This window comes from Camellia sinensis, unplaced genomic scaffold (genome assembly GCF_055761805.1).
Source record: "Camellia sinensis isolate YWXY unplaced genomic scaffold, ASM5576180v1 Unanchor11, whole genome shotgun sequence".
In the NCBI taxonomy this organism is placed as follows: Eukaryota; Viridiplantae; Streptophyta; class Magnoliopsida; order Ericales; family Theaceae; genus Camellia; species Camellia sinensis.
In genome coordinates this window covers 8,144,693-8,157,737 of record NW_028128989.1, presented here as the reverse complement: position 1 = coordinate 8,157,737, position 13,045 = coordinate 8,144,693, and the positions used below count along the sequence as shown (strand labels likewise).

Below are 13,045 nucleotides of genomic sequence, written 5' to 3'. Positions count from 1 at the left end.
TTTCTCTTGATTTGCTTCTGCATAGTTCTATACTTGGAATATTTTGTATGCCTTTCATACTTTGTGCAATCTTCTCGGGGTTACATATCTCGGGTGTAATAACTACAAGCTTTACTTCGGCAAGATACTGACCTGCAATCTTTTCATAAATTTTAACAAGTATAAAACATATACTTATTCGATGTTTAACTTTTGCAAACTTTTTCTCAAGTTTCAACAAGTATTTAAACAGTGATCTTGATCTAACTTACTTGTAAATTTCTACAAATTTCAACAAGTGTTAATCATATATTGTAAATTTTTCTCAAGTTATAACAATGATCTACTTCTAAATTGCTACAAATTTCAACAAGTGTTTAAACAATATACTTAGCTTTTACCTCAACCTGTAAATTGCTGTAAATTTCAACAGATGATCACATGTCGGCTTAACATTATCTTGTAAATTGCTACAAATTCTAACAAGTGAAGATAAGGAATCAACTTAATTCCAACTTGTAAATTGCTACAAATTTCAACAAGTGAATTAAGGAATAATCTCGGCTTAACTTCGACTTGTAAATTGCTACAAATTTCAACAAGTGAAGATAAGGAATCAACTTAATTCCAACTTATAAATTGCTACAAATTTCAACAAGTGAATTAAGGAATAATCTTGGCTTAACTTCGACTTGTAAATTGCTACAAATTTCAACAAGTGAATTAAGGAATAATCTGTCTTCTCTCTGCCCCCAATGTGAACCTGAGTTCTACTTGGGTTCTCATTATTCATGTCTCCAAAAACACCAATATGTAACTTTAAATATATGTGTTTTAAGAAAAGGGAAAAGATTTTATTGATGACATCGGCCAAAAATACTGCACATCTAATGATAGAAGAATTTCAAATTACAAGTGTTCCAAGGTCTTGGCAGTGCTTTGCCCTCGTTATCTTCTAGCCGATAAACTCCATTGCCTAATACCGAAGTAATTCTGTAGGGTCCTTCCCAGTTTGGGCCAAGCTTGCCTTCTCTAGGATCCTTCTTGTTGCCGACGACTTTTCTTAGGACTAGGTCGCTGACTTGAAAATCTCTTGGATTGACCTTCTTGTTGTAAGCTCTAGCAAGCTGTTGCTGGTATATTGCGAGCTGAATTGCGGCTTTCTCTCTTCGTTCTTCCAAAAGATCCAAATCTCGGGCTAAGAGTATGTCGTTGGTGCCATTCTCTACTCCTTGGGTCCTGATCCCTAGGATGCCGATCTCCAATGGGATAACAGCTTCTGTGCCATAAGCCATGGCAAAAGGGGATTCCCCTGTTGATCTTCTCAGCGTAGTCCGATATGCCCAAAGAACGTTGGGCAACTCGTCTACCCACTTTCCTTTTGCTGCCTGCAGCCTCTTCTTTATTCCATCCAAAATTACTTTGTTGGATGCTTCTGCTTGCCCATTACTTTGGGAAAAACTTGGTGTTGAAAAGTAATTCTTGATCTTGAATTTCGCACAAAAGTTCTTGATGAGTTTGCTGTCAAACTGTGTTCCGTTGTCGGTAACTAGTGCTCTTGGAATCCCAAATCTGGTGATGATGTTTCTCCATATAAAGTTCTTGACGTTCACATCTTGGATTTTGGCAAGAGGTTCTGCCTCTATCCATTTTGTAAAGTAATCTGTTGCCACCAGCAAGTACTTTTTCTGCCCAGTTGCCTGGGGAAGTTTCCCAACCAGATCTATGCCCCATTGGGCAAACGGCCAAAGGCTGGACACTGGGTTTAGGTCAGCAACTGGCTGATGTATCAAAGGTGCAAACTTTTAGCATTGTTCACACTTCTTTACGTAGGCTTCAGCATCCTTCTGCATGTAGGGCCACCAATACCCCTGGGTAATGGCCCTATGGGCTAATGATCTGCCCCCAGCATGGCTTCTACAAATTCCTTCATAAATTTCATACAGGAAATCTTCAACCTGTAAAGGGTGTATGCACCTTAAAAGTGGTCCAGTGAAGGACCTTCTGTAGAGGTGTCCATCTTCTGTCAGACAGAATCTTGCCGATTTCAATCTGACTTTGTGTGCCTTCTTACGATCTTCTGGCAGCTTTCCTTCTTTCAGGAATGCAACAATTGCATCCATCCAGCTTGGCCCCATGTCCACACACATTGCTTGCTGCTCTGTGTTTTCTAGTTCTATGATCGGGCCCGACATATAGTCGATCATAATTGTCCTTGTTTTTCCAGTCTGCATTGAACTTGTCAGGTTAGCCAACGCGTCGGCGTGGGTGTTGTCATCTCGGCTAACTTGGAGTAGTCGGCAGTTCTGAAGTAGGGCTGCCAATCTGATGATCTCTTTTGCATATGCCAACATCCTTTCGTCCCTGGCTGCAAATTCACCTGTTGACTGGTTAACAATAAGTTGTGAATCGCAAAAAACTATTACCTCATCTGCTTCTGCTGCTGCTGCCAGTTTTAGCCCTGCAATTAATGCTTCGTATTCCACTTCATTGTTTGAGGCTTTGAACCCCAAACGGATGGACTGTTCTATTATTTCTCCATCTGGAGATATCAGCAGTACTCCTGCCCCCGCTCCTTGTCGGTTCGAACTTCCATCGACGAATAGTCTGAATGAGTCACCGATGTAGATGCTGCAGGGTCTGAGCTTTTCCTTCATTTGCTCTTTTGCCTTTGGCTGGGATTCTCCTTGCTTGCTGGGACAATGCTTATCCTGGCTCAACGGAGCCGGATGTTCGATGGTTTCGGGGGTGAATTCTGCCACGAAGTCGGCCAAAACTTGGCCTTTAACTGCTGTTCTCGGCTTGAACTCCAGGTCATACTGACCTAGGGCTACGGCCCATCTTGCTATCCTCCCTGTTAAGTCTCCTTGCTGCAACAAGGACTTCAGTGGATGCTCTGTTAAGACCACAATCTTGTGCGCCTGAAAGTAATGGTTCAACTTTTTTGAAGCCATTACTAAGGCTAGCATTAATTTCTCCAGTGGTAGATAGTTTGTTTCTGCATCGGCTAAGGTTTTACTTACATAATAAACAGCCTTTTGCTCCCCCTTTTCTTCTCGGATTAGTACTGCACTGACTGCGTGTTCTGAAACTGCCAAGTACAAAAGCAGTTCTTCCCCTGGTTCTGGATTGGAAAGAACCGGAGTTGTGGTCAAGTACTTCTTTAGGTCGGTTAAAGCGGCTTCGCATTCTTCTGTCTACAGAAAGTCTGTGGCTTTTTTCACCCAGTTGAAGAAGGGTCTGCATTTATCTGAGCTTCTGCTGATGAATCTGTTTAGGGCTGCGGCCCTTCCAGTAAGCATCTGAACCTGTTTTGCTGACGTTGGGCTCTTCAGCTCTAGGATGGCCTTGATTTGGTCTGGGCTGGCTTCAATGCCCTTTCTTGTTACCAGATACCCTAAAAACTTACCTGATCCAACTCCAAACGCGCACTTTGATGCGTTGAGTCGGAGCCGGTATGTTTTAAGTATATCAAAGACTTCTTTTAGGTCAGCAAGATGACCATTAGATTCCTTGGTCTTCACGACCATGTCATCGATGTAGACTTCTACCGTTTTCCCAATCAGGTGCTTGAATATCTTTGTTACTAACCTTTGGTAAGTTGCTCCTGCGTTTTTCAACCCAAAAGGCATTACCTTGTAACAGTACAAGCCTTTAGGGGTGATGAACGAGGTCTTCTCCTCGTCTGGAGGGTACATGGCAATCTGGTGGTACCCCCTGTATGCATCCAAAAAACTCATTCTTTCATGCCTTGAAGTTGCATCCACTAGCTGGTCAATCTTGGGCAGAGGAAAGTTGTCTTTGGGGCAGGCTTTGTTGACGTTGGTGAAGTCTACACAGACCCTCCATTTGCCGTTCTTCTTCTTCACTATTACTGTGTTGGACAGCCATGTCGGGTAGTGAACTTCTCGGATGGCCCTGGCCTCTAGAAGTCTGTCTACTTCTTCTTCTACTGCTTCGACGTGCATCAACGTCGGTCTTCTGGCTCGTTGAATCACAGGTTTTGCCGACCTGTCGACATTCAGTCTGTGGCAAGTGACCTCGGGGTCAATGCCAGGCATTTCATAAGGTGTCCAGGTGAACACCTCAATGTTGGCTCTCAAAAAATCTTCCAGTTCTCTTTCCTCTTCTTTGGCTAAGCCTGAACCGAGAAGAAAGAAGCGTTCTTCGTCGCCCTCCTGGACAAGGATTTTCTTTAGTGTCTCTTCACTCTTTTCGGTTGGCTCCTTGCCGACATCATCTAGGAGCTCCATGTCCTCGTCTTCAATTTCTGCCTCTTTTGGCTCTCAAATGCTGCAAGTAGACTTTGTTGCTACCATGGAGCAACTTTTTGCCTGCAGTTGATCTCCTCTAACTTTCTCAATCCCATGCTCTGTGGGGAACCATAGTAGTTGATGCAATGTTGAGGGAACTGCCCCCATTGCATGTAACCATGGTCTTCCCAAGATGATGTTATATGGCGAGGGTGTGTCAATCACCATAAATTCTGTCTTGATCTTCTTAGTTCCAGCTTGTACTTCCACGCTTGCTGCGCCCAGTGGCCATGTCGGTGTTCCATTGAAGCCGACCATAGGGTTGCTGGATTGTTCCAGGTCGTCAGGATGAAGGCCTAGCTCCTTGTAACATCTGACGTACATGATGTCACAAGAGCTGCCTTGATCTATTAGGATACGTTTTACTTGGCACTCCCCAACCTGGAGGGATACTACCAAGGCATCATTATGCAGATGCTGAACCATCTCTAGGTCGGCTTCAGTGAAGGTTATCATCGGTCCCTGGTATTCTTCAGGCCGAGGTCTTTTGTGTCCGACCTGGTTTACGTGCTGTAGGTGTTTTACTTTTTGGGTTTCTCCCCGAATGTCACTTTCGTTCATCTTTGAGTGAATTACATTAACCACCCGTGGTCCTCCTGTCTGTGGTTGTTGTGCTGGGGGAGGCGGAGCTGCTGGTGCTTGAAGTAATCTTGCCTGTTCTTCTCTTGTCCTGGCCTCATCAATAAGGTCCCTCAGATGGCCTTGCGTTACCAAGTCTTCTAAGTGTGCTTTAGGGCTTTGCAACCCTGAGTTGGGTGCCCTTCTTCATTGTGGTAAGCACAGCGCTTACCAACGTTTCTTCCCATAAATTCCCCTGGTGCTCTCGCTGGTGTCCTGAAATAGGGCTGGTTTCGTATTTGATCCAGGACTTTATGGATAGGGATTCGGAACACCGTCGTCACTGCCTGTTTACCCTTCAATTCCGTTTCTTGTTTGGTTGGCCCGTTGTTACCCCGGCCTCGCTTCGATGAGCCGTTTCCTTTCTCCTGCTTTATCTCTTTGTTTCCCGATGTATCTTCCTCGGCTCTGGCGTACTTCTCGATTCTTACCATGAGTTCTTCCATGCTTTTTGGCAATGTTTTTGCCAAAGACTTCCGTAGTGGGCAGTCATCTTTCAGGCCGTTCTTGAAAGACATAACCGCTACTTCTTGGTTGCATTCGGGTATTCGATTGAACACCTCGTAGTACCTCTTCGCGTAGGCCCTAAGGCCTTCTTCCTTGGTGATTCTTAAAGCCATCAGGGCGTCGACCCTCAAGGGCTGTAGTTTGTTCGTCACAAACCTGGCCACAAACATCTCGGCCAGGCCTTCGCATGTCTTTACGCTTCCCTTCGGTAGTTTATGGAACCAATTGGATGCAATCTCCCCGAAGGATGAGGGGAATACTTTGCAGAGCAACGGCTCGTTCCCACTATATAATGCCATTGAATTCAGGTATAGTCCAACATGAAAGTTAGGATTTGACTTACCATCATAAATTTGGAATCTCGGCATACTGAATCTCTTTGGTGCTTCAAATTTGTCTAGTTCCACCGAGAATGGTGTTCTCGGCTTAACTGGGGAAGTCACCTCGGCTTCAACATTCTGCTGCCTCCTTTTGAGGTAATCCCTCAAGTCTTCTTTACTCCTACCTGGAGCTCGGCTATCTCTGGACTTCAATCTTTTTGGCACACTACTTTCGGCCTCTTGGTGGGCCCGTTTGGATCTTTCTCCATGGGTTGTGTCAAAGCAGAGTGCTTGCCCTTGAACATGCCGATGTTCTTTGGGCCCTGGATCCTTCATGTGATGTGTCATTTGGGACTCTTCTTGCCTCGGCTCCTCTCGCCCGACTTCCCTGGAAGGTCGGTGAGAGTGCCTTCCACTCCTGGTGTGTTGAGGGGCTTCGGGGATTGCTTTCCTTCCTCCCTTCTAGGCATTGGTTGCGGGCATCGGTGTGTCCTGCAGCGGGTATGGTGGCTGCATGACATTATTTTGCATCATGAAGTTGATGACCGACTGTAGGTCCGCCATTTTGTTTGCCAAGTCTTTTACTTCCTCATCCCTCCGTAGGCACCTATCCCTCCATACCTGAAGGTTATCTTCGTTATAGTACTTGCCTTGGTCTGTCTTTTTCGAAGTGTTGCCTTCCTGGCCGACGTCTTTCTCTCCGTGGCCCTGGCCATGAGTTTTTATGTTGTGGTTGTCTCCTTCAAAGTCAAGATTAATTGGTCTGCCACTTCCAGCAGGAGTGTCGCCCCCAATGTTTTCCCTCTGTCCGTCACTGGCCATCTATTCTTCTAAGTTCCCACAGACGGCGCCAAATTGTGTGGGTGATTTTCTGACCACACTGCCCGCCTAGTAATCAGCTGGAGAGCACCGGCAGAATAGATGGCTTCAGCAAACCTGTAACAGAAAGAAAAAGCTCCGGCGGTGGCTCTTCTACCCGGGGGCACTCCGACGATCAAGTCAGTATATCTCTCAAAGATAATCAAGTGCTAAACTCACAAGCTTGAGTATAAAACTGCGTACCTTAGACCCACGGGGGTGCCTCTCTTTTATAGTTTACTCAATCCAAGTCCCACTAGAAGTCTGACTTCTATAGACTCCAATTCAATGTCAACTTTGGACTCTTCAAGAGATAAAGATAAACTCCCTAAGAGCTTTATCCTTATCTTAGCAAAGTCTTCTCTTTTATCTAGGACTCTTGCCTCTTATCTATTTACGGATTCCGATATCTTCGGAGATCACCTCGGCCTCGCCAAAGATAACCTCGGCATAACTACAAGACACGTGGCACCATGGCTGATACGTCGGCGCCACCATGCCACGTGTTGGTATTCAAAAAATACATCCCCACAGATAGCAATACATCCCACAAGAGATGTATGCAAGAGTATGAAGAGATGAGGTGTGAAGAAAAGTGACTCTCAATACCAATAACGTGGTATCAGCAATACACAATAAACCCTGGAGGGTCAATCCCCACTTTCTAACTGGCACATATACATTGAAAGGTAAATGGTGAGAAATTATTGTATAGTGATATCATGATATCACCATCGCATTGAGGTTTTTTTTTTATCATAGTTTAAACTCTAGTGTTGCAAGTGAAAAAATTATTTTTAATATTCTTGGAGTATATATAGATAGTGCTCCAAATGAGTAATTATTGAGATCGACCACTTTTGTGCAAAAATTTTAAAAGACAAAATGTTAAATATCAATTTATTAATGAAAGTGGAGCATTGCTCTAGGAGCATTCATCAATCTCATATTAAAAACGATGTATAATTTAAGAATTTTTTAATGGGTGTTTGGGAAACTTTTTTGGCAGAGACAATGAAATTCATGATCATCCATGGAAGTCCATAGCTCGAATCAGACCTTTCATGGATTCTGGAAGTGATGACCAATTGGAGAGCATGGATGATGGGGAGTGTGTACCGAATTAGAAAGCAGATGTTGACCAGAACGAACTCGTTTTAGAGATTGCCCAGATTCAGTTTATGGAGTTGCATAGTCTTCAGATTGAGGTTGAGATTGAAAGGTATGAGGAGATTATGATCTGTGATTAAAAGCTCTGTTCAAAATTTTTGGATCAGATTTTAAACACCTTTCGATGGAGACAATCTCTTTCAATACATGTACATCTACTAGTGATAATATTGTCAATTGCATTTTGTTTTATATCATATCAAACAATTTTCTTATCGCAAATTATATTATCGTTTGTTTATGTGTGTCAATTAATTGAAAGTAATTCTAATTGCATCAATTTCACGTTGTCTTTAGTAATTTTATTATTATTTTTTTTAAAAAAATTTCGTTGATTTTCTTCTTTTTAGTAAACTTTTTTTTTTAATTAAAAATTCAAAAACCTTTTCAATTTTAAGTACTAGTGAAGCAGACAGACTTAAAAGAACAAATAATAATTAGAAAAAAAAAAAGTCTACTAATAAAAAAAATAAGTTGACTTTCTCTTTTTCTTTTTTTCTTTTTTTCTTTTTAGTCTTCTTAACTATTTTTGATTTTTTTTTAAAACTTTTTTGATCATTTTAAAAATAGATGGCCTTGAAAAATAAAATATCTTCAATTTTTTCAATTCAAAATCACACAATTTTCCCAGCTCACATTCAAGAAATTTTAAAAATAAAATGAAATAAAAAATAATAATTTCACAAACTAAAATCAAACCCTAATGTTTGAGTTCCTCAATCAAAATCTTCATTTTTCAATGAAAATCCCCAGAAAAGCAAGGGTTGACACTAAAATAATCCTCACGAGTGATAAGTGTTCCAGAACAAAGGGTCAACACTAGAAAAGCAAGGGTCAACACAAAATGATTAAGTGTTCCAGATGCAAGGGTTAACACCAACAGCAGCAAGGGTCAACACCAAAAAGTAGTATACACTTCAACCGCAAGGGTCGATATCAAATGAGGTAAGGGTCGACACCAAGAACACTTGTAAATCAACTCAGGAAAGAAAAGACAGAGCAAAGGGTCGACACCTAATCTGCAGGGGTCGACACCTTTATGTCTGGGTTGCAAAAAACCTAGCCGCCATCTTCTAACTCAAAGAGGGTTTCTGTGACATCATCATCAGACAAATTCTATTCTAATCAAAAGGGACTTTGGGACATCAGCCTCTGACTCAGTGGATGAAACATTCTCCACCCACACCACTCCCAAATCAGAGAAAACAAAAAGCTTTAGGACAAAATCATCTCCTCCACTAAAGGTTTGAATCTCAAGTATGAACACCACATCTTTTGAGAAAGCTCCACCTCCCACAATTAGAAGACAGCCTGTACCACCCAAGCTCCACTTGCAACAGCTGAAAACTTTCTTCTTGCCCAGCTCCAACGCTAGAAGACCCATGTGGGTGTGTTTGTACTTCAAGAGAGAAGTCGGATGGAAACTATAAAGCTGGATCTTTTCGAGAACTGAATGGTGAGAAACTCACTGCAATATACTAAGTATAAAGAGCATTATTTTCAACCTCTGAGATTCCATTTTTTGTTCTCCCATTTTCAGATCTCAGTTAGTCCAAAATTTACTTGTGAGCTTACACTTTCATAATCCATTTTTTGAGAGATAATAATTGTCAAAGAGGACAGTTGAACCTCTTCTTCTAGTTTCTTAGTTTCTGAGTGAAACACTTGTAAAGTGAGGCATTTTGTTGAGTGAGATCCTCAACAGATTGAAGTAAGTCCTTTTGTAAAAAACCATAAGTTGGGAAAAGCTTAGTGGTGCATCGATTCATAGTAAAGAAATTCTCAAGGAGGACTCTTGAGGAGTGGACGTAGGCCGGTGAGCCGAACCACTATAAATCATTGTGTTAAGTTCTTCTTTCCATTTCCTTTTACTTTCTGTTAATCTATTGATTATCTGTTGCATTTAATTACTTAAGATCTTTCAACCTTATTTTTGGACCAAATTTTTTAATAACCCAATTCACCCTCCCTCTTGGGTTGCTTTCCTGTTTAACAATTAGTATCAGAGCCCTTTCTCTAGTAGTGTGACTTAACCGTCTTAGAGTAATCTATTGCAAACCCCAGTTCTTCTCTTCTTGAAGGTCAAGCCTCAAACAGACCACCCTTCTTCAATGGAACAAATTTCAATTATTGGAAAACCCGCATGATTATGCATATCCAATCTATTGACTATGAAGTTTGGAAAATCATGTGTGAGGGTCCTAAAGTACCCACAAAAACCATAGATGGTCTGCTAGTATCCAAACTTGAGAGTGAGTGGACTAGTGCTGACTATAAAGATATTCAATTAAATGCCAAAACTGTTAATATGTTGTATTGTGCACTTGATGCTACCGAGTTTAACAGAATATGCACTTGTACCACTACAAAAGAAATTTGGGATAAACTTGTTGTAACTCATGAGGGAACCACTCAAGTTAAGGAATCTAGAGTGAGCTTACTTGTTCGTAACTATGAGCTCTTCAAGATGAAACCAGATGAAAACATATCCCCAATGTTCACTCGTTTTACAGATATTATAAATAGTCTTAAATCTCTTGGGAAGACTTACACTAATGCAGAAATTGTCAGAAAAGTCCTTCGATCATTGTCAAAAAGTTGGGAGAACAAAGTTATTGCAGTGATAGAAGCAAGAGACTTATCAACGTTGTGTCTTGATAAGGTAATGAGATCTCTCCTAACCCATGAGATCATTATGCAAGAAGGAAAAGAAGAAGAAGAAAGTGATAGCTTTCAAGTCCACCACAAAATCTCAAGAGGAAGAAGAAGATGAAGAAATGGCTTTCATTACCAAAAGATTCAAAAGATTTGTAAAGAAAAAACAAGGTGTAAAGAAGTTTTTCAGAAAAGATTTCAACAAAGATCTTCAAAAAGGAGAAAGTCATAAAAAATCCGAAGTGATCTGCTATGAATGTAACAAGCCAGGACACTACAACTCAGAATGTCCAGAGCTCATAAAACAATTCAATAAGGATAAGAAGAAAGCCATGATTGCAGGCATGGGGAGAAGACAGTGATGACAACGACTTAGAGACGGATATTTGTAAAAATGAAGTCGCAAATCTATGCTTAATGGCACTTGAAGATGAGGTAAATCATGACTCATTTCCCTTTGATGAATTGCATGATGAATTAAAAAAATTTTGTTTCAAAAGTAGTTGTCAAAAGAAAATGATTTCAAGTTTCTCTCAAGAAAAGGAATTCTTAACTTCTAAAATCAATACTTTAGAAAATAAAGTCTTGACAATGGAAAAGGAGAAAGAATTCTCAAAGGAAAAAAGAATTTTTACAAAAGGAAATGAAATTTTGAAAAGTGAGAAAATTGTCTTAAATGAAAACCTAGAAGATTTTAAAAATGTTTTTTCAAAATTTACTCAAGGGAGAGATATCTTAGACAAAATTCTCAAAAGTCAAACTCAAACCGTTGGAAGAATAGGGATTGGCTATAAACCATTTTCAAAAGCAACAACTTCCCAAAAATCCTTTGTATATGCATCATCTAACCATTCTCATCTCACATGTCATTACTATGGAAGAAAATGCCACATCTCTTCTTTATGTCCTGCTAAGAGAAACTCATTCAATAGAATGAAAAAGAAGTGGGTTCCCAAAAATACTTTAACTTCTAACTCTCATGGACCCAAGAAAAGATGGGTACCAAAAGGCCAACAAAAATCTGATTCTTGCAAGTATGCTTTAGGTCAAAATTCAGCAACAACCGATGGTACCTCGACAGTGCTTGCTCAAGGCACATGACCGGCGATAGAGAAATGTTCTCAACTCTTAAATCCAAAGGAGGTCATGTAACCTTTGAAGACAATAGTAAAGGAAAGATCATAGGTGAATGTAGTATTGGTAAAACTTTCTCACCCATTATCGAGAATGTATTGCTTGTTGAAGGATTAAAGCATAACTTGCTTAGTATTAGTCAAATTTGTGATAAAGGCAATCATGTTTCTTTTGATAAATCCTACTGCACTACTAAAAATTTTACTGATAACACAGCACTTTTTGTTGGACATAGGGATGAGAACGTGTATATATTTGATTTGCATAGTTTATCTCCTAATCATGATGTTAATTGCTTATTTGTTTTAAATGAATCTGGATGGTTGTAGCACAGGAGGCTAGGACATGCTCATATGGATTTGCTTTCAAAACTTTCAAAACTTGACTTGGTTGTTGGCTTACCAAAATTTGTTTTTGAAAATGATAGACTTTGCGATGCTTGTCAACAAGGAAAACAAATACGAGTCTCTTTCAGATCCAAAAATATCATTTCCACATCTAGACCACTTCAAATATTGCATATTGACTTATTTGGACCATCTAGAACCTTAAGTCTTGGAGGAAAATCTTATTGTCTTGTTTGTGTGGATGATTATACTAGATTTACTTGGGTGATTTTCTTGGCACACAAAAGTGATACTTACTCTGCATTTTCAGCTCTTTGTAAACGTATTCAAAATATGGTTAGTCTTAATATTTGTACCATTAGAAGTGATCATGGTAAAGAATTTGATAATGATGACTTTATTCTATTTTGTAATGATTTTGGCATTTATCATAATTTTTCTACTTCTCGAACTCCTCAACAAAATGGTGTGGTAGAAAGGAAAAATAGAGTTCTTGACGAAATGGCTCGTACTATGATCTGTGAAAATAATTTGCCTAGATATTTTTGGACGGAAGCCGTCAATACTGCTTGCTATGTTATTAATCGTGCCATGATTAGACCCATACTGAAGAAAACACCATATGAACTATGGAAAGGTAAAAAACCCAACATTGATCATTTTCGTGTATTTGGTTGTAAATGCTTAATAATAAAGAGAATCTTGGGAAATTTGACGCGAAATCTGATGAAGCTGTATTTCTTGGATATGCAAATTCTAGTAAAGCATATCGCGTTTTTAATAAAAGAACTTTATTCGTTGAAGAATCCATATATGTTGTTTTTGATGAATCTAACTCATTGGTTTCCAAGAATATTGCTGTTGATGATGCTACAGATTTCAATCTAGAAATTGAAGGCATTTATTTATCAGAAAGTGATGAACTTCATTCTTCAAAACCCAATACTGAAATATCTATGGAAGATCTTCAAAAAGAATATGCCCATCCCACGAACGAAAATGATCTATCTAAAGAATGGAAGTATGCTCATGAACATCCCAAAGATCTCACTATAGGAGACACCACACAAGGAGTAAGAACTCGTTCTTCTATTCATAATATCTGTGGTAATTTAGCTTTTGTTTCTCAAATTGAACCAAAAAC

General features: G+C 40.0%; 1 protein-coding gene across 1 annotated transcript; it reads left to right on the top strand.

The window, feature by feature from the left end:
* Nucleotides 1-9,218: 9,218 nt before the first annotated feature.
* LOC145814502 (uncharacterized) lies at nt 9,219-10,782 on the top strand. Its single transcript, XM_082911332.1, has 3 exons — nt 9,219-9,247; nt 9,830-10,427; nt 10,471-10,782. Exons 1-3 carry the CDS (start codon nt 9,219-9,221, stop codon nt 10,780-10,782), a joined length of 939 nt encoding a protein of 312 aa, XP_082767458.1.
* The last annotated feature ends 2,263 nt before the right edge of the window (nt 10,783-13,045 follow it).

What these genes read in the sequence shown, in the direction of transcription:
- LOC145814502 (XM_082911332.1), top strand. Translation starts at nt 9,219, where the DNA reads ATGGTGAGAAACTCACTGCAATATACTAA. An exon ending in AACTCACTGCAATATACTAA is followed by an intron (nt 9,248 to 9,829) that starts GTATAAAGAGCA and finishes TGCAAACCCCAG; the next exon opens with TTCTTCTCTTCTTGAAGGTC. An exon ending in CAACGTTGTGTCTTGATAAG is followed by an intron (nt 10,428 to 10,470) that starts GTAATGAGATCT and finishes TTATGCAAGAAG; the next exon opens with GAAAAGAAGAAGAAGAAAGT.